The sequence below is a fragment of the Triplophysa rosa genome, linkage group LG9 (assembly GCF_024868665.1).
Source record: "Triplophysa rosa linkage group LG9, Trosa_1v2, whole genome shotgun sequence".
NCBI classification, from domain to species: Eukaryota; Metazoa; Chordata; class Actinopteri; order Cypriniformes; family Nemacheilidae; genus Triplophysa; species Triplophysa rosa.
The window spans coordinates 26,099,635-26,121,288 of NC_079898.1; the positions used below are offsets into that span (position 1 = coordinate 26,099,635).

Sequence of the window (21,654 nt, forward strand, 5' to 3'; positions counted from 1 at the left end):
CACACAGGTTTGGAGTGAAGTAAATGATGATCATTTAAAGCCTAATATCTGCTTTCCTCTTGACTTCTTCATTGCGTGTACGTTTCTGGGCACTTTCATAGTGATCCAGAGAACAGAGATATTACACAAACTTTTGATCATTGAAGTGGCCAGAACATGTGCTTCTGGAGACTTGAGCTTCCTTTGATCGTTCTGCAAGTTAAATCCACTGAGACACTGAGAGGTGGAGTGTACATGTGCTCAACATTATGTTACTTTTGTAAGTTCAAATTGAAAGACACATTGAGAAATATTCTGATCCTGGAAGTTATTGTTTCTGGCATTCCTCTCATTTCTACGCTCACATTGTCGGTCAGATGTGATGAGAACTTTGGAAAGAATAACAAATGCCACAAATGTTTTTGGTGCTTCTAAAACATTAGACCATGCTCATCCTGGTCCATAATATGCAAATCGACTGATTTGAACAATTACTGAAAAACTTCGACTAATGTCAGTTCCACTAACTGTTTATTCATTTTGATGAGTTGATTGTTAATGTTCCCTTCTTTGAGAAGATTGTTTTATGCAAGAACAACAGACAGTGTCAAAATACAAACAAAAATGAAGATCAAGGTGTGTGGAACAGAGAAATAAAATTCACCATGTAAAGTTGATTTCATTGTCAGATACAAACCCTGATATACATGAACATGACAAGGCAAACATGAACAGCAATATATATGTTAAGAAAATGTTGAGATATTGTCATTCTTAATAAAAAAACATTCCACATATATAAACGCTAATTCAAACTATGGAATAATTCATGTAGGTAGATGTTAAAATGTGCTGTTGTTGAAGGTCTGTTTGACAGCGGTGCACATTTACAAGCTGAAATAAACTTTCAACATTCATTCAAGCTGAAGATGTTTTGTCTGTTTAACAAAGATCATTAAAACAAGCAATTTCTTACAATATGTTTCTCAGGTTTATTAGATTTTTGTGTCTTCGTGTATTAATTCTTCAGCACTTATTCACTGTAGCCACATTGTTTATTTAATGGTGAAACCAACCAACGATAAAGCTTAGTAAACTGTAGCATATTATTGTCATTTTGTTAATGTTTGCTATTGTGTAGTATTAACTATAGTGAATTATTAAACTAGTAAGGTAGTGTATTAAACTTGTAAAGTAGTGTACTATTTACTATAGTAAAATATAGAATTAATTGTGTTATGCTGGGTTCACACCAAACGCGAACAATCGCGTTCCACGCTCTTTATTACTCGCGGAAAAAGTTCGTTATTTTCACGTGAGTGACGTCAACCTTCGCGGAAGACAAGATTGACGCCCAATTTGCGTCATTCGCACCGCCTTCCACGAGTTCGCGTCTGTACGCGTCTTTGCATTGACTTTGCGTGTAATTTACTCACGCAAAACGCTTAATTCGCGTTTGGTGTGAACCCAGTGTTATGCTGGGTTCACACCAAACGCGAACAATCGCGTTCCACGCTCTTTATTACTCGCGGGAAACGTTCGTTATTTTCGCGTGAGTGACGCGATCTGACAAATATTTTCAACCTTTGTGGAAGACGCATCATTCGCACCGCCTGCCACGAGTTCGCGTCTGTACATGTCTTTGAATTGACTTTGTATGTAATTTACTCGTGCAAAACGCTTAATTCGCGTTTGGTGTGAACCCAGTGTTAGTATATATTTTTTAGCATTAACTGTACTGAATTGATGCACTGGAGTGCACTTTAATATTTACTATAGGAAGGTTCGAAAAGACTTTGGTAGCTTTTCGCACTTTACTATAGTAAATATTGAAGTATACTACAGTATTTTTTATGTGGAATGCAACCCATAAACGTTTGTTTTAATATCATTGCAAATGCACGAATGCATAATATTGACCATAACTAATGGAATCGGCTGTAAATTGGCAGGTTACAGTTTGGATCGGTGTCATTTTCATGATTGTTTGTTTTATTGTTTTGACAGCCATATGGTAAATATTGGCGCTCAAACAAACAGAGCAATACTACAGAGTCACAGTGTTTACCCTCTTCAGAAATCCAGGTAATAAGTTTATTCATCACTGTCTTTAAAAACTGGGATGGAAAATGACACGCTTTACCTTTAACCAAAAATGTACCAGCAAGTAAAAAGCATTTTTGTGTGAGTACATTAAAGTTGGAAAATCAGCGTTACATTACACTGCCGTCCACGTCTTTCATTTCTAAGACACGTCAACATCAAAACCAGAGCTGAGTCTATGAACAACTCTATCATTCAGACCCTCCAAAGGAAAACATTCATCCCTCTGAACCGTTTCCTTCAAGATCAGACATGCGACGATACCCCTCCATCTCTTCAGAACTCATAGGACGAAACCAGAAGATGGACTCGAGCCAGATGTTTGGCTTGGAAGGTGCGGTCAGCATATTCGGACATCTCTACCTCCACGCTGAGCTCCTGAGGTCCTTGTAACGGCTGAACCAGGATCAGCTCTCCGGTTTGACGGTCTGAGCGCTGCATGACGAATAAGCTCCTGGCGTCACCTCCTCCGGCGATGCCGAAACGGAGGCTGTCCGGTCCCGGCCTTCCCGGAGCGGTCGCAGTGGCCATGCGGAACAGGGTGGCGGGGGTGCGCAGATTGGTGGGCAGGGATAGGTAATGGTAAGAGATGGTCTTTGCGGCGAACGGACAGGAGCGGCTATCCATGGGACAGGGGTTTCTTTCGCACTGGCTGTGGTAGAACGAAGAGAATGTGTTTGTGATTTTTTTACGGTTAAAAACAAACAATCCATAATTGAGCGATTATATAAAAAGAATGATTTCTAAATCGGGAAATGTCAATTTGACGTTTAATAATAAATGTAAAAAAGTGAGTCAAGTAACCTGCAATTTTATGTTTCAAACAGAGCTGGCGATAGAGAGGCAGATTGCCCTTTTAACATGAGCCACTGTTTTCCAGAAAGCCACCAGTGCCTGACAGCTTTAAGGTTGCGTGACTTACAGCTTCTCACATTTAGCCGGACACAAAGGGGCCATTCAGCGCTCAGGTCGGCTTAACGACCAGCTTACTTAAAAAACAAGAATAAAAGTGTCATGCGAGAAAAAACAAACGGTTGCAGCCTGCTTCAATGATACCGCAAGCAAGTGGCAAGTGATTTAGTGAGATGTTAGTGGGCCCCAGTGCTGTTTAAAACGCTCCGAGACGGACATGTGTTTGCTATGGGAACCAGAAAACACACTTTACACTTTTGGTCATGAATGAGTCAGTGAGACGTTTTGTTATAATGTCTGTTGTTCATTTAGCTGTGCTCCGAAACCAAGCGAGCTGCCTACATAGACAGCATTTAAAATGAAAAAAAAAGAGAATAGAAATGACAACTGAAACACATGAGAGAGTATGGAGGTGTGAAATGAATGTAGATCGCAGAGGTCAAATAATCTGGATTTGATGAGAAACGTTTGAGTTCATATTGAGATCTCCTATAATATTGACTTTTGATCGCAGACTTGACAAATCTCCCTGTTAAAAAAACCAGCATATGTTGGGTTAGGTATGTTTTGGTGCTGGTTTGACCAGTTTAAACCAGCTATGGACCAGCACATGACCACCTAAGGACCAGCGCAATCCAGCATCAAAACCTACCAAACCAGCATATGTTGGGTTAGATATGTTTTGATGCTGGTTTGACCAGTTTAAACCAGCTATGGACCAGCACATGACCAGCTTAAACCAGCACAAACCAGCATCAAAACATACTGTAGACATCTCTTCTGAAGCTCTAATGACAGGCACATTTGTCAGATTTCTGACTCTTTTTCTCAAGGGAAATGTCTGAGACGCAGATGAGACTCCTCAGCAAAAGTTTCCATTCGCTCTCCATTTAATCTCTAGGAGAAATAATTGACATCATAAAGAGACTCATCTGTGATTTCTTTCTCATGGGAAAGGGTTTTGTGTGTTTGTGTGTTTCTAACTCACAAAGGTGAGGTCTTGACATAGCTGGCGTTGGCGTGCGAGCGCGGGCACTCGGGGTTGTCGCATTGGAAACCTCCTCCGGTGTTAACACAGCTGGTGCCGCGGCTGCAGTTGTGCTGTTGCGTAAGACATTCGTCCACATCTGGAGAGCCCAGAGGGAAGAGAAACCGAGTCAGAGAGGAAAAGACTGAGCTACCTGAGGAGGGAGGTGGGATTGTTTATTTGGCCCTTAAATTTGATTTGCCGACTGATTTGAGATGGACTCCTGGTGGGGTCTCTGACTGAGATCATCCCTCGTGAAAGAAAGCTGCTTTTAAATGGACAACTTTAGATAGAATATTTCACTTTCGGAAGCTCTAGTTTTTCTTTCGCGATCAAATCAAATAGAAAACATCCTCAATAAATCCTCTAATAATACAGACGCAGGAGCCGAAGGAGCCACAGACTGAAGAACTCCCAAAATATCCCAGCCAAAACCTGACTCGACCAATTCCCTTCCACACTCCTACTATTCGGCTTCAGTTACTAACTTTATTTACCCCTGGAGGTCTTTGTAAGGTGTCCAAATGTCTTTCACAGAGAGTGTCTGTTGCTTTTTTGCATCTTGATCCAAACGGCAAAGAAAGTTTCTTCAATGGTTCTTTCCAGCGGTTCAGGTTCCACACAGAGCTCTTATAAAGAAGGACATTTTGCCTTCATTCCTTTATGCTCTTATCCAAAGTGACTTTAAAATGCTGAATAATTCTTGTGTTTTTATAATGCCCGTAAGATTGGAGGTTGAAAGAGTTCTTGGTGTTAAATGATTAGAATACTGGTTTTGGGGTTGTTTAAAGCAGTAGTTCTCAAACTGGGGACGGTGGCCCATGGGGGGGGCCCCGAGATGGATCCAGGGGGCCACAGATTTTGTGGCATTTTATGGAATATAGAAATTGATCATAGATTTTATGCAATCAAACAAGAGAAAAATAAGACCACCAGACAAAAGAATTGATGTTTCAGCATTGTATAACCGAATATGGTTTTGTTTAAATAAAAATGTTAAATTTAAGATTATAAGTCTTTATTTGGGGGGCCGCAAAGCGATGCACTCTACACAAAGGGGGCCTTACAGCGAAAAAGTTTGAGAACCACTGGTTTAAAGCACCAGTGCATCGATGTTAAAAAAACAGAATGTAAATTAAAAACTTTCTTTTTGAGTATTAAGAATCACAAAAGTCACATCTGTTTGTCTCTCACCCTCACAGCTCCTTCCATCAGTGAGCAGTTTGTAACCGGTGGGACAGGAACAGTGATAAGATCCAGGGATGTTTACGCAGGCATGAGCACACAGAGGTCCTCCACGCTCGGTCTTGTACACCTCACATTCATTCACATCTGTACAAGCAAACGCACATAATAACTCTGCATCTGATTCAGAATTACGCAATAAATTAAATGGATATTATCAGGTTTCAAATTCATGTTTGAAGATTGATCGAATAATGAAATGATAATTGCTATAAATAAATAATATATAAAGTATGGATCATTTTGCAGTGTGAGACTGACCCTGACAGATGCTGTTGTCTGAGGTTCCGCTCATGTGAAAGCCAGCGTCGCAGCTACAGTGCTGGGCATGGTCCACTTTTGCACAGCGAGGTTTGCGGCTGAAGGCCGGATCATTCACAACGCTCCATTCTGGAGGAGCTGCAGGTATGTGGAAATGTCAATGATAAAAATCCCGTAAAAAAAACGGATCAAGTACTGGCAGAAAATTACCAGTACATTTTCCTTTATTTCACAGATATTTCCGTTAATGCTAAAATGCAACTTAATACAGTGCAAAATGTAAAATACAGGTAAAACGAGTGTAAAAATGAATACGGAAGATTCCTTCATATTAATACAGTATATTGAGCCCTATTTTTACGGATTTGTTTTTAGAGTGAACCCTCACATACACACGTTCAAATAAACATACGCTTGCATGCTTTAGTTTGCAACAGTTTAAAGTGTGTCAATTCTGCACAAAACAACATTACAAAATACAAAAAAAAGGTTTATTTAAGTGTGCTATCAGTGGTCTTCTAGACATACGTAAGAAAGTTTACTTTGTCTACTTTTATGTACGTTTCAGAAATATACTTCACCCAAAAATGAAAATTCTGTCATCATTAACTCGCCTTCGATTTGTTCCAAATCTGTATAAATGTCTTTGTTCTGATGAACGCAGAGAAAGATATTTGGAAGAATGCTTATAACCAGACAGATTTTGCATTGACTCCCATAGTAGGAAGAATACTTTATCTTTTTTTGTTCTGTTGAACACAAAAGAAGACATTTTGAAGAATGTAGGACGGCACTTTTGACTACCATTGTATTTTTTCCTACTACGGGAGTCAATGGGGGGCAAAATCTGCCTGGTTATACTGTAAGGTTTCTTTTTTGGGTAAAGTATCCCTTTAAAGGAACAATTCGCCCCAAACTGACAATTCTGTCTTCATTTGCTCACCCTCAAGTTGTTTCACATCTGTATACATTTCTTTGTTCTGATGAACGCATGAGTAATGTAGTGTTGATAGTTTGAAAGAAAGCCATATCGGTCGCTAGGAAAGACCTATGAGTTCTTTCTAGTTTATGGACATGTGTTTGAGGCAGCATTAAAAATGACACGCTTCATCTTTAAGACACCCGCAGGCAGGACACACGTATGTTATCGTGAGCACAGACCTGTTTGAGTCTGATACTGGCAGTGGTTTCCGCTCCAGTTGTGTGGACAGGTGCACTTGTACTGGTTGAGGGTCTCCACGCAGGTGGCACCGTTCTGACACGGGTTACTGCTGCACACGCTCACATCTGTGTACAGACAGACACGTCACTACAGATTTGAAATTGTAATAAAAAAAATGTATTCGGTAATATGAGCAGTTTTACCATCTAAGTTCTATTGTTCTCTAAAGCATTTCACATTTAGGAACGATTCACATTTCGTGTCTTCGCCGCATCGAGATGGAAATAATTAAACTTTTTGGAGTACCGCGCGGGTCATTTTAAGAGAGACAGCGCTGCAGCTCGCGTTTTCCGCATGGTTTTAGACGCGAAATGTGAATCGGGCCTGATGCAGTTTTTATACATTTTTGCATTTTGCAGACACTCTTATCTACCTGTGTATTTTATCGGTATTTGTGTTCCTTGGAGATTCAAACCCGTGATCTTTTTTGAAAACATATTTACAATAAAACCGTGTGTTATATTTCACAATCTGCTCTTTTTCTCTGTTGTCTGTACTAATATCGATTGACTGTAAAGCTGCTTTGCAGAAATGCGCAATTGTCACAAGTGCTATATTACGTTGAATGAAAAAAAATCACATTTCTTTAAGCAAAGGTGACATACGTACAGTATAATCCAGATGTGATCTCTTGACACATTCTTGTATATAATAAAGCGTTGTGTTTATTCAGCATCTATCGTTGACCCACAATCCTTTTGAGGCCAGAAATACTTCACGTGTCTCAGATTGGTCTCTCTCTGTCTGTACAGAGCCGGATATTTTGTGACCATGGAAAACACCTGAATTGTGCTCACATTCTTCTCTGTATCCTCAACTCAACTCAACTTTATTTATATAGCGCTTTTACAATTTTCATTGTTACAAAGCAGCTGTACATGAGACACATTGACTACAAGCAAAACAATCAAAGTTGTACCTGCAAAAACAAGAAAAGGTTGAAAACACAGAAGACAGACACACCCACACACAAAACACTCCACACACACAACACGCACACGCACCAACACACACAGACACAGAGACACACACACACACGGATGCGCACGCACACACACACAACACACACACACGTACGTACACAGACAAGTACGCACACACACACACGCTCAGTGAGAGCACACATTTAGGACATTTAGGATAAAGGAGAGAGAAGCACAGGTCAAATATTACAGATAATAAATTCCTATATGCAATATTAATTAAGTAAAACTTTAAAATTCTAAAGCAGCCCCCCCGGTCAGGCAGATAGTGCAAAAACAGTATGCAAACGGTGGCGAGGAACCCAAAACTCTAATCGAGAAAAAAAACCTCAGGAGAACCCAGGCCCAACCAGGGGATTCCAGTTCCCCTCTGGCAAAAGCTGCTGCCTCTGCACAAGCTCCAGAGATCTTGCACAACAAGGCTAAATAAAATAAATACACTTAATAATAAAATAAATTATAGTTTAAGATTATCATTAATAATCTAATAGCATTCTGTATCCTGTACAGAAGGGCACAGTCAAATGAAAGCGATCTTCTGAATGTTGACGATGGAATGAAGAAGCTGAGGAATGGTCGACAGGGAATGTTGAGCAGCCTCTTAAATCACAGTTCAACTAAACCCAGCTTCTCCCGTTCGCTCACATTCACTGAACCCGGCGGTAAGAGCCGTGTGCATCTGTGATGGGGAACGGATGAGGATGGATAGCGTCCACAACAGATGCGCACGACAAACTTTCGTCCGTCTTAGAAAGGTGAATTTATTGCTGTTGCTGTGAATATCTGTGAAATGCTTGTCTTGAAAAGATCTGTTAGCTCTTAATCTTCTGTGTACCAAACTATAGTTCATTTGTTGTCATTTCTAGATTCAAAGAAGGTCTGTTTTAACTAGGGATGGTCTGATGACAATATGATTCGATTTCAGTTATTTACCAAACAATGCAATGCATCGTGGCAAGTGAGATTTGGTTTAATTTATTGATATGATTCACAAATATTTGACAGAATAAAAATGTCACAACATTATAACGTTTTATTCCAAACCAGGGATGCGTTTCCCGAACAACGACCTAACTCGCTGGTTAACCACCATAGTACGATGGATCATTGGGGAAATTAATGATGTAGTTACGACTGTTTCCCGAAACCGTAGTAACTCTGTCAGAGATCAATCGTTTGAACCAAGTTGGTTCGGCAATCTAGTCGATGACGCCACACAGGTGCTGGAGTAATGACGTAATAAATAAGTTCCAATCTAATTAATGTCAAATTCTTGCTGTAAATAACATACGTTGCATTTAACGGCGACTTTAGTTATCCTGTTTTGTTATCTGTTGTTTTATTTCACGATATTTCATTCATTCATAAGTTTCCTCCTACGTCACTCCGCCCAGGGATTCCCCAGGGTCCTGGTGCACGTACGTTCGTGCGCATGCGCACTTTTCAAAAAACAGCGTTTGTATTTTCTTAACAAACTGAAAGATGTCAAATTAAATTTGTTTGTATTTCGAATGATGGATATAGAATGCACTGCATGTTGCTTGCTTAGTTTGCTCAAAGGCATGATGCATGTAAGTCTACATGTCATAATAATAAGGAACTATGCTTCTAACCACAGCTCTATACCTGTAGTTCCAACCACGCAACTTTGCGATGCTGTTTGTGATTGATCGTTGGAACGATGGTTTCGGGAAATCGTTGAACTATGCTGGAATGACGGAACTTGCGGCCATAGTTGGCTAACGATGCTTTTGGGAAACGCACCCCAGAAAAGTATTAACAACAATAGAGTTCTGTATACTATAGTATATACTATAGAAAACTGTAGTAATAATGTTTGAACTTTACTATAATAACTGCTATGGTATACTACTAATATTGTTGACGCTTTTTCGGTTTACTAAAGTTAATGCTATAGAATCAAGCGTAGCATCAGTTCTGGCAGGTCACGTGAGTCTAGCTTGCATCAGCCAATCACATCAGTGCAGCTAATAAAGCTTTGCGCCCTTATAAAATGCACTGTAACCCACTGCTTCGTAGGGCTTATTGCTTTTATAAAACGGTTATTCCATATGCGTAGCAAGGTTTCATAAAATAAAGTGAATAACGTGATATTTAGGCTATGTAATGCGGTCAGTCGTTATAAATCAGGGTATTTTATAACAGCTTAGAACTCGGCTCAGCCAATCAGAATCAAGGACCAGAACTGACCGTTTTATAATCATCGTTAACCATTAGTCATACAACACATACTAGACTGCGTCCTATTTAAGTTGCCACACTAAAAACCCACCTCCATCCCCATCCCCACCATGTCTGCCTGTATCTGTCGGATCATTTTATCGTTGTCATTTATCATTCATTTAATCCTGTTACGCATCATGAACAGTTCTAGTTCCCCAGTTTACTATAGGAAATAAATACTATATTATGAACGTATGAAATTTTAACCACACATAATATTGACCACAAAATGAATGGTTGATTGAAAATACGAAACATCATATATTTGAAGTCTATTTTAAAGCATTCTGATACTGTATATACAAATACAAGTTTGATCACTTTTGCTGTTTCTAAGGTAACAAAGACTCATCTGATTGGTGGAGAGGATTATGGATGGTGTTTGTGCTTCACGCTGGGATTTCATCTAACAACCAATTCATCACTGTTGATGAGACTTGAGGAAATTCAAGAAGGAGGTTTGGAGTGTAAAGTTTGGGCCAAGGAATGTTTTACGACTACAGTGCTCACGATCCTTCACGTGTTTATTTTCTTTCCCGGGAAGCTTAAGCGCGAGAATTTGCAGATCTAAATGGCTCGCTTGAGTCCCTGAGATATTTCTGAACTAACCATGAAAGTATTTATGTTTTCACTCGCTCTCGAAGGTGCTTTTGGAAGCGAGACGCCCGAAAATAGACGGGCAGAGAACACACGTGCAGAAATACAGACATCCCACTGTCTGTGGCGTCACATTAAACTCATACCTTCCTCTGAAACACACATGCTCTCTTTCAGACACGCGCCGGCCCACTGTACCACCTGGAATGTCTCGAATGCAGCCTGCGGCGATATTAAAGGAAGTCATCAATCGCATGCTTAGCATAGTTGCGTGCTATCGGACCGTGGACCGGCTTTAATGAGCTTAACCTCGGTCCACTGTGAGTTTATACAAAAAACAAATACTGCCAGTCAGACGGTTACACACATCACTCTTTAGTGTTGCTGTTTTCCACATTTTATAGGGAAAATAAAATAGTAAAGCCAACGCAACTATGAGATGTTTCTCCCCAGCTGGCATTTCAACGTTGAGTTACTGTTGAATCAACGTCATGGGTCAACGTTGAATGACCGTTGGATTTTGTTTTGATTTTGAAAATTGAAACAACGTTGAAATCCTGACCTTGTTTAAACGTCTCAGGTTTCAACATGGGTGAATTTAGGTAGAAACCATTAACGTTTAATTAACGTTGAGTTAAGTGTCGATTTTGAAAATTGAATCAACGTTGAAATCGCAACATTGTTTTAACGTCTTCCTTTAAACCTTAAATCAACTACAGATATACATTATTTTCTAGGTCGCAACTGGATCAACATATACGAATAGTATAACCATTCTGAATGCTATTATTACAACTTGTGCACAAAAATATGGTAAACTGGAATACTGAGTGAATTACTGAAAAGTATTATCAATGCAATTGTTAGCATTCAACTTGTTGAGCATAATTACAATATAAAATGACCTCAAAGGGTAATCTGAATATGAATGAGAAAAACTTTATGGCATGATTCTTAACAAACAAAGGAAAAGCAGCTATTTGATCTTTCTATTAAAAAAATCTTTCAAACAGTATAGTTTCAAAATGGCAGGAAAGACACTGGATGTTCCAAGAATACATGAAAACCCTTTTTTAAGATGCCAAAATGGAATAGAAAAACAAATCAATTTTTTTTAGAACATTTTATTCTGTATAAAGAAAAACTTAAACAATTGTTGCAATAACTTGTTAAACATTTTTTATTGCTTTCTTACGGCCACCACCACCCATCCTTTCTGGTGCATATTTCAAATATCTGGATATAACTCCTTGAATATTTGATTGGGTTGTGTTGTGAGTGTTGATGACAGCATCTAAAGGAAAAAAAATCAGAAGTTAAGTCATCGTCATAAATGCTGTACATTTGAGCCCACATATGAATCCTGTGTTATTACTGCCAATTATTTTCCAAGCCTTTATTATTCATGTTATTAGTCATAATTTAAAAACCATAACATTTCCTGATTAATGCCAGATCAACAGTAGGGCAGTGTGTACAGCACTCTCCTCCTATTGTCCATGCGAAACTTTGTTTCCTTTCATATTTGCATTGCATCTTACATACATGACAGACTAAACCCTGTAAGTAACGCGATTATTGAAATGCTATTTTTCAAACATGTAAATTACACATTGGTATAGTGAGAATGGTTGGTGGCAAAAAAAAACTGCAGGTATATATTGGTTCACCAATAATCATTTAAGCAAAAATATTTTAAAGTGAAAGTCAATAAAACAACCCCTGAAGTCCTTACGTTAGCAACACAGTGGCTAGTACAATTTGAATTTCGGCGGGAAGCTCGAGACACACTCGTATTACAATAGCACGGCAAATAAGGATCGAAATTACACTCAAAAAATGAAGAAAAAAAACATAACGAAGTAATACAAATAGTAGACCAATAGCTAGCCTACACATCAAGACCAGTAAGTTTTGCTTACCTTAGAAATGTGTGTTTTCTTTCCGCTGAGACCGTTCTTGCTTCTGACTACCCGCGCGAAACCAGAGCCCTAGCACGAGACGAGTTGACTCTGCAGTCCAGTCTGGAATCTCGCGAGATTATCCCTTTTTTTTAATCCAGTTGTTGTGTGAGAGAGTGCATCTAATTTGTATCATGATAAAAATATGCTATAAAAATATTCATGTTTTTGGATGGGCAACTCCCTTCTCCAAAAAAAAACAGTATAAAAAAGTCTGTTATTTTTTTAATTTTAACTTAATGATTTAAATGTTAAGTGTTTTAAGTATCCACATTCATGTAAAATTATCACAGAAAACATTCATACTGGTCAAATTCATTTTTGTATGTTAAACATATTATGTTGATTATTGGTGCAGACCTTGCTGAATTTTCAACGTTGATTTATAAGTATTTTACTGACCTTTTACAACCATTTAGCATTAAACATTGTTTCAATGTTGGATAAACGTTGAACCATGAACGTACATAATTTCAACCAAATATCAACGTTGAAGGTCGGTCGTGTGCCAGCTGTCTGCATTCAAGCGTTTTAAGCCTTCAGACTAGAGTTGTTTGTTTTATCGTTTAATTATATATATATATATATATATTCATGTTAATTTTTGTTAAATTTTTAACAAATTTGTTGTAGTTTTCTTCTTATATTGCTATGTAGGTTTAATTAATTTGAGATGAAGTTTTAATTTAGTTCTTATTTAGTTCCCATGAAAACCTTTTAGTGCCTCATCTTATTTCAGTTCATAAGCTAACAATTCTCATTTTTGTTTTGTTTTTCGAATAATATTTAGTGGTATATGGGTCAATGACGTATAAGGATTTTCGACATGCCCATTTTAAAATACAAATAAATAATAATATCTATGGCAGTTATTCAAACATTAAGAATGTGGTGCACACATACATGCAGATTAAAATGTTAAATTAAGTGATTTTAGTGTTTTTTATGTATGAATTGGCCATATTCTTAAACAGTGTCATGTGGTCGACCGTGATTTATATTAAAATAAATTCATTTCCTTACAAAGCTTTAGTATTTAAAGTGTTTAGAAACAAAGTATTTTCATTTTTGCAGTCACATAGTCTCATATTTTTGTTCTATAATTTTGTTAGCTAACTTTTTTTTATTATCGCATACAACTGATAAAAATGTTTTAAAAACACAATTCACTTAAGCATACTGTATCAGAGATTCATATTTCAGCCACAAAAATGAGATATATTTTATTTTAATTTAATACAATTATAGATATTATTGGTCGTACCACATGATAAGTGGTCGTTATATGTCATTGACCCATATTTTATTTGATTTAAAAGAACAAAAATGTCTTAAAGGGATACTTAACCCAAAAATGAATATTTATTTGAACTACTATGGCAGTAAATGGTGGGTGAGATCTGACATTCTTCCAAATATCTTCCTTTGTGTTCAGCAAAACTAAGAAATTTATACAGGTTTGGAACAATCTGGGGTTGAGTAAATGATGACAGAATTTTAATTTTTGGGTGAACTATTCCTTTAAAGGTTCAGTATATGAATTTTAGCAGCATCTGGTGGTGAAGTTGCAACCAACGGCTCACTCCACCCCTCACTTTTGAAGCACTACGGAGGCTGAGACAGGACAAAGATGTCGTCACGTTTTCGTTTCTTTTCTGAATGAGATAACATATTTATGAACCGCGTTCTGTAGAGCAGTTTGTCCGTTTAGGGCTTCTGTAGAAACAACATGGCCAATTCCACGGAAGGGGACCCGTGGTGTATGTAGATAGAAATAGCTCATTCTAATGCTGGGTTCACTCCAAACGCGAACCACCGCGTTCAACGCTCTTTATTACTCGCGGGAAAAGTTCGTTATTTTCGCGTCACGCAGAAGACAAGATTGACGCACGTTCGTTGCTATCACGCGACCCGATTCGCGTCTATTCACGTCTTTGAATTGACTTTATGTAATTTACTCGCGCAAATCGCTTAATTCGCGTTTGGTGTGATCCCCCCATAAGTTAATAAAGACATAACGCTTCATTATGTAAGGTCTTTATACATCCCTGAACACATTGTTATGTACATTATATTGCATTTCTGTCAATAGATCCTACAAAAAATGACACACAGCACCTAGTTTTAGTTTTGGTTAATGGTAATATCCCTGCTTCATGCACAGGTTTTAAAGCTCATGAGAAACAGAAATGCAATGAAGTATATCCAAATTAGTAGTACAAAAGCTGAACTACAAGGTTGAATTTTTTTACAGTAGATCAGCTCAAGTGGACGAGAAGCATGAAGGCCGATGAGAAGACGGGTAAAAATTCAGATACAGGTGTTTTCTAGCGTTTCAGGACATTTAATGCGGTCTCGTTCAGTGCAGCTCAAAAAGGATGAATGACCCTCTTTCTTTACCTGCTCTTTATCTCTCTCCCTCTGTGTGCGTGTGTGTGTGCGTGTGTGTGCTGTGCGTGTGTGTGTGCGTGTGTGTGTGTGTAAGTGTGTGCAAGCGTGTGCGTGTAGTGTACCGTATGCTTTTCACAGGTTTCATTCACGTGTGCAGGTATTAAGTCTTTATCTCAGTAATGAGATTTCGCATCACTCTTCATCTTTGCCCGGACATTCCACAGACTCAGTAACATAGATACAGTTACATTGTGCATATTAAATACATACCTGAGAATCTGTGGGAGCAGGTAATGGTGCAGTACATACTGTTTTATGGGACTTTCTAATGCACGTTCCCATAAAGAGATCTTTAAAACTACACGATAAATGGGACATACTGACAAAGGCGCTGTAAGTCATAAAAGTGATGATTACATTGAAACCTTCTAACAGACCTTTACAGATGACGGTGACTCCGCTCCAGGTGCCGTTTTCCTGGCACACGCGTGTTCCCAACCCCACCAAGCGAAAACCCTGAGAACATGTGAAATGGACCTCATGGCCCACCAGGTATTTCGAGCCAAACTTCCTCCCGTGGGCCGGAGCCATCAGAGGTGGACACGAGAGCTGAGCTAGAGATGACACCACAGAGAGAAAGAGAAATAAAGAGAAGAATGGGGTTAAGGAGTAATGTCAGAGATGAACTTGGTTACGTGGGGGACAGAACGGTTTGGGATATTTCGCCAGAAGGCAGACACATGTTGCTGAATGTGGGAGCCGTCATGGGAAAAAAATAGGAAATGCCTCATTTCATACAGACGGCTTACAAACGGGAACAATAACATATGAGGCACGAAAGGGTTAGCATGTTTGTTTGTTTTTGTAATCTTTCTTTGGAAATTATTTTCCTGTTCAGTTAACAAATGCTTTTTATTTTCCAGCCCCGTGCTCCAAACCATCCTTAAATGAAGATACCATTTCCACCATCCATGTGATGTGCCACATTATGGAGGTAAAATTCACGTTGACTTGAAACATTTCTATATATTACAGATGTTCAATACAGTGTTAAAATGTAAAGATTCTTTGCTGGTTCAGACATGAATATACACTTGTGCATTGTACATATGTAAAAAGACTGAAATTTTCTGTAAACTGGAAAAAACAGAAATATACCGTTCAATATTTTTCCCCCTGTAAAATTATAGGATATAAGTTTATCTATTGAATTGTTTTCCCCATTTTTCTTGTAAATGTGTTGTCTTTTCCTGTAATTTTAAAGTTTTTGACCGTATTTAAAAAATAAACTGTAAAAAAAGAAATCTTGTAAAAAAACTGGAAAATAACGTTTTTCGGGAATTTTCTGGCAGCTGGGGCACCAGAAATAAACTGTAAAAGAACGGTTTTTCCCTGTACAATTACATTTCCCCGTTTTCTTGTAAATTTGCGGTCTATTTCTGTAATTTTACATTTTTTAACTGTATTTCCAAAAAATACAATTTTATGTGGAAAATCTGTAAAAAATAACAGGAAAATTGTGTAAAATTACAGTTTTTTTTTTACAGAAGGTAATGCCATTTCCCATTTCTGGAAGTATAACTTTATGAGTCACATTTAAATTCTAAGCTCCACTATCTTACGCAACATGAGGAAACTACTAATGCATGTTAGTCTTCAAATTCATAGAAAGTTTTAGGAAAAACAACGCTAGGGGACAGATAAAAAACATATCTGTGTGCATGTTGATTTAGTTGTTACCAATGTAAAAACAGATTGCACATTATCAGACATTTATTATAGATGATGATCAGTTGTTCATTACAGGAATCACCTTCAGCTTTCCTTGTTGAGCTCCTATTGTATCACATTAAACATAACTTTTCATTTCCTTTGACTTCAGCTATGAAGTATACTCTTAGTCTTCTTTCCAATAGTGAAGGACTAGGCTTCCTATTTCAAAGGAAGGAAGTAATTGCATGCTAATAAAACACAAATAAGTCAGAGAAGTTCTTGGTTTGAGCTGTTCGAGCTTTGAAATTAAAACCGCCCATATACCGAAATCACTTTCCGAAAACAACTTGACTGAACGAACGTGTCTAAATGTACTCAATGCAAAGAAAAACCATTATCATCAAGCACAATTCATTGTGTTTTTAAAGGAACAGTTCACCCAAAAATGAAACTCTATCATAATTTACTCACCCCCATGCCATGTCATATACAAATACTTTTATATTAAAATATTGTCATGTTATAAACATGGTAAAGCGCCAAAAAGCACAAGCATCCATCATTAAAGTGATCAAGATGACTCCTGTCGGTTAATGTAAGTCTTCTGAAGTGAAACGATTGTTGGTGAGAGAAAACCAATCATATTTTGATCTTATTTAGCTTATTTATTTGAAATTGTTATATACATGGTCATATACGTACATCAGGGATTTGATGAGGGTGACAGAATTTTAAGATGTTTCTCTGAACTGCTCTTTTAAGGTCACATCTTTTTTGGTTTCTTTCAGTTTCAGTCTTCTCTCTTGTATTTATGGCAGTGCTCAATGTCTCACATTGATTTGAGTTCTGAATGGTTTTCTATTAGCATAAAGACCATTTGTGAGATGAATCTGCCCTGGATGAATGCGAACCAGTCTGCAGGTTCTTTCATACACAGCTTTGAAGTGTTTTATAATCCTCTGGAGCTGGAGTGTATGAAGCCAGCGGCTCCAGATGCCAGAATGACACACCTCCTCTGAATGAACGTGAAGGTTATGAGGGATTACTTTCATAAACTGTCCTGATACGTCTGGGGAAGCGAAAACCTCAAACCTCATTTTCAACATGGTCCAAGGAGATAAAATGAATGTTTCTCATCTTTGGGTGTGGTATCCTTTTAGGCCTGGTTTTGCTCCAGGTTTGTGATTATACAAATTATGTTTTGCCATGGTGACTACGCTTTTACTTTAATTAAACTATGGTTTTTGTAGACTTTGTCGTGTACACTCTTAATAATAAAGATGCTTTTAAAAGGTCCTTCACACCCAGGGGCGGACTGACCAGTAGCACATTCTGTCAAAGTCCAGAACGGCCGTCCCACCGACGGCCTACTGCCGTGACCAAGGGGTGGACCGGCCATATGGAGTATCGGAACTTTTCCCGGTCGGCCGCTAATGTATGGGGCCGGAATGGACGCTTGGGCCGGACAGACGGACGTTATTAACGCAAATGCACGCAATGCGAAGGCATTAGTGAGACAGACATGTCTAGTGCAATGACACGTTACTTACAACACCCAACACCCCCCCCCCCCAGCAATGCCATATAAGAACCGTCTCTTTCTTACTTTTTTATGATCTGAAGAACCTTTTTTCACCACAAACATTTTTTGAAACAGAAAGGTTCTTCAGATGTTAAAGGTTCTTCTATGGCATCAAAGAACCTTTCGAAGCACCTTTTCTTAAGAGTGTATAGTAGGAATATATGGAGTACTCACACGAGGACTGGTCTGATTGTGGAAACTTGGACACAGAGTTTTGAAGACTGGTGAGTTTGGACTTCATAATCCGAAGCCCTTCTGTAAACCGGACCTCCTGTGCTTTGAGGAACTTCTCCATCTGACGCAGTACGGCCATCGCTCTGTTCTTATCCATACAACCCTGAGAAACAAAGCCCACACGTCCAGTTCAGCAACCGACCGAGCACCTGGTTACAATTTGATGGCAAGCAGTTATCGCCTAATGATGGACTTACTCGATTCAAAGAACACAACCTCACGGAGGAGATGCTTGACATCATAAACGGTGCGAGGAAACATTACCGCAAAACATTGTATGAAAACGAAAAATGGCACAGATGAATGATCAAAGCCAGATGTGGGTGATGTCATGTGTTAGGACACAGGGACTCCTGTGGGGCATAACATAAAAGCTGAGGTTTTTCTGCTCAGGCCAATATTTAGGAAGTGATCGGCGTGCCAGCGCACCAGAAGCCAACCGGGTTCCCTTAGAAACACAAATATTACTCCCGTTTTACAGAACAATTTGTCAGAAGTGATGCTGTCCCGTATGTGTTCGGTCAGAGGGCAACCTCTAAGGTCCTCTCCAAGAACCACATGTAAGAGTCTACATTTTGCTCTCTTTTTCCTCAGCAGCTTCGTGGCAGTTTTACAAAAAGCTGTTAGGCAGATGTCTGTAGGACCTCTGTCCAAAGAGCCCGTCTCCTGTATATGTTTTTCATGGCAGTTAAATGCAGTCTTGTTAGAGGAAAGAGAAAACGCACCGGTCTTAAATTTCTCCAGAATTTTGCCATTATAAATAAAGGCATAGAAAAAATGCATCAAACACATATTTAATGACATGTCTCTCATGGGCTGTTACAGTGGTCACAAACAGCAATATGAATTGCATAATAAAACAAGTGACAATTAAGTAAAATCAGCAAACATTTATTGACAAATGTAAGGAATTGTGGTTACTCTGCGAAATAACTGCGTGAACTTGACTTCAAAATCCGGTGAAAATCACACTGACAGCTGATTTAGTTCTGGAAAAAGCTTTGCCTTCCTTTGTTTGCATATTATGTCACTTTATTATTTCATGTTTTGTTATCTAATGCAATTAAATGTTTACATTTTCTTGGTGATTTAACGAAACAAGATACTTTCGATGTCACTTAATGAGAAAACTGTATAAAATATCGTGCAATAGGCTAACCATTCAGTTAAATGTTTACAATGGGACAACTTTTTGTACCTGCTTTATTGCAAATAATACGCACATGTTCACGTAGGGCCTATTTATAAAATATAAACGTTCAGACTCACCAGTGCCGAATCATTACAGTCATGCAAGGATGAAACTGACAGCAAGAAAAAAATCGTGCGTAAATATGATATATTCATTCTTCTATATCCACTTTTCGCTTCCTTGTTATTAATCCTCATATGTGTTAACTTTATTCTGTTTACTAGTAGTCGCTGAATAAACCCTGATAGAAAATGTTTGGTAAACTGGTGCAAGAACTGCTATTGATGCTCGTGCGTTCCTCATGAAGACTCGCCGAGTGCCCGACGATGTCCAACTTCCGAGCGAATCATTCTGGCTGAACCGAATCTAGAGATTCATTTGAATCGACTCGCAAAGCCTGTTGTGGGTGATCGGTAAATTGCACGCGAGAAATTCCTGACTCGGTGGGAGTCGTTTCTTTGAATCGGTTCATTTCGATGAACTGTTCGAACTTAAATTATTCGGACATGTCAACGCTACTGCGGAGTTTCACTAGAATGCTGTAATCACTCTCTGAAGAATACATTTCATAGTCGTTTTTATATTTATTTTCACATCACAATATATCAAAGCACACAACTGTATAGAAAGATGACTTTAAAGCAAGGCACTTTTAAACCTTATCAATAAAACATTTTCAATTTTAACTACATTTAAAGCATAAGACACACATGAAGCACACATTTCTCTCGAAACAAGAAGCACATTATGCTTTCAAAGACGAGAGAAATGTTTCCGAGACTTTCACGAGTTCGTGTGATTTTGCTGCCGCCACATGTTCAATGTGGGTAATGCACTCAAGGGTGTGTAGGATACAATAAGGTAAATTATAAAAATGTACACGACATGTCTCAGTAACAGCAATCTTAAAGGAAATTATAAAAAAGTAAAAAAGAAATAATTTAAAAATCACCACAAATGTTAAAAGCCTAATAGGTGTATATTTGTGGAGAGAGAGCGGTGACACACAGATAATGTGTTTTTCTAAAATTCCTCATGGTTGGAAGTGCCTTTTTCTTCTTAATATGCAGACACACACAGTGATTCCCAGAAGAATGCCGGGAAATAGTGTATAAACCCAGTAGGGATGTGATTCTGAGAATTCAGGGCCTATAGAGAAAACACACGACAGATCAGCTGACGTGTCATTTTCCAATTCGTTAAAACATTTTATGTGATTGATCAAAGATAACTCACCCCACACGGTCACTTTGGGTTCTGGGATACTGCTATGTTTTACTTCACATTTATATTTGTCTCCAGGCTCTGGGGTGATAGTTACATGCTTGTATACTCTGAAAGTCCAGTCTTGCCCATACATTAAATCAGAGGTCTCTTCCTTCACATTAACACCATTAACAAAAAGATCAATTTCTATGTCGCCGGGGTAGAACCCAGTTGCGTAGCAGTAAAGGGTATTCACTTTTCCCTGTTCCTCAGGAAACTCAGTATACACTTCAACAGAAGGACGTGCTGTTAAGAAATAGTGGGATTTGATTATACAGTGCAAAACCAGAATGTATAGAAGACAATTTTACAATATCTGAACTATGATGACATTACCTAAAAGTGGCTTTGATGACTGTGCATCATCTTGAAACCTCTCCAGGTACTTGGCCTGTCTAAGAAATCCCTTGAAGACCTCGGTCAGGCAGAAGGTGCTGGAACGCTTCTCCAGAACAGAGAAGCCTGCACTCGAACTAGGACGTAGAATAAATGTTTGTTTTGACTGGTCAAAGTATGCGAATATGGCATCGTTGACCAAAACAACCACTCCTTGGTCCATGGAACCATTTCCCTTCATCCGAGTATAGGCCAGGACGTTTACCGCATGGTAGTCTGTATGTAAGTGCAAACAAACAAGCTGGACTTTAACTAAACAGTCGAAAACATCCATGTGCAAATATACAATATCATATGTTGGGTTGATGGTGTGAGCCAAGTTACTCATAAGTTTGGTGGTACATTG

At 38.5% G+C, this 21,654-nt stretch overlaps 1 protein-coding gene across 1 annotated transcript; it reads right to left on the reverse strand.

Moving 5' to 3' along the window:
• Positions 1–493: 493 nt before the first annotated feature.
• LOC130559031 (fibulin-7) lies at positions 494–20,675 on the reverse strand. Its single transcript, XM_057341877.1, has 8 exons — positions 19,724–20,675; positions 18,395–18,557; positions 15,363–15,539; positions 6,689–6,814; positions 5,528–5,665; positions 5,216–5,353; positions 3,983–4,121; positions 494–2,734 (listed from the first exon to the last, which is right to left on the reverse strand). Exons 1-8 carry the CDS (start codon positions 19,841–19,843, stop codon positions 2,359–2,361), a joined length of 1,377 nt encoding a protein of 458 aa, XP_057197860.1. The 5' UTR covers positions 19,844–20,675; the 3' UTR covers positions 494–2,358.
• Positions 20,676–21,654: the final 979 nt, after the last annotated feature.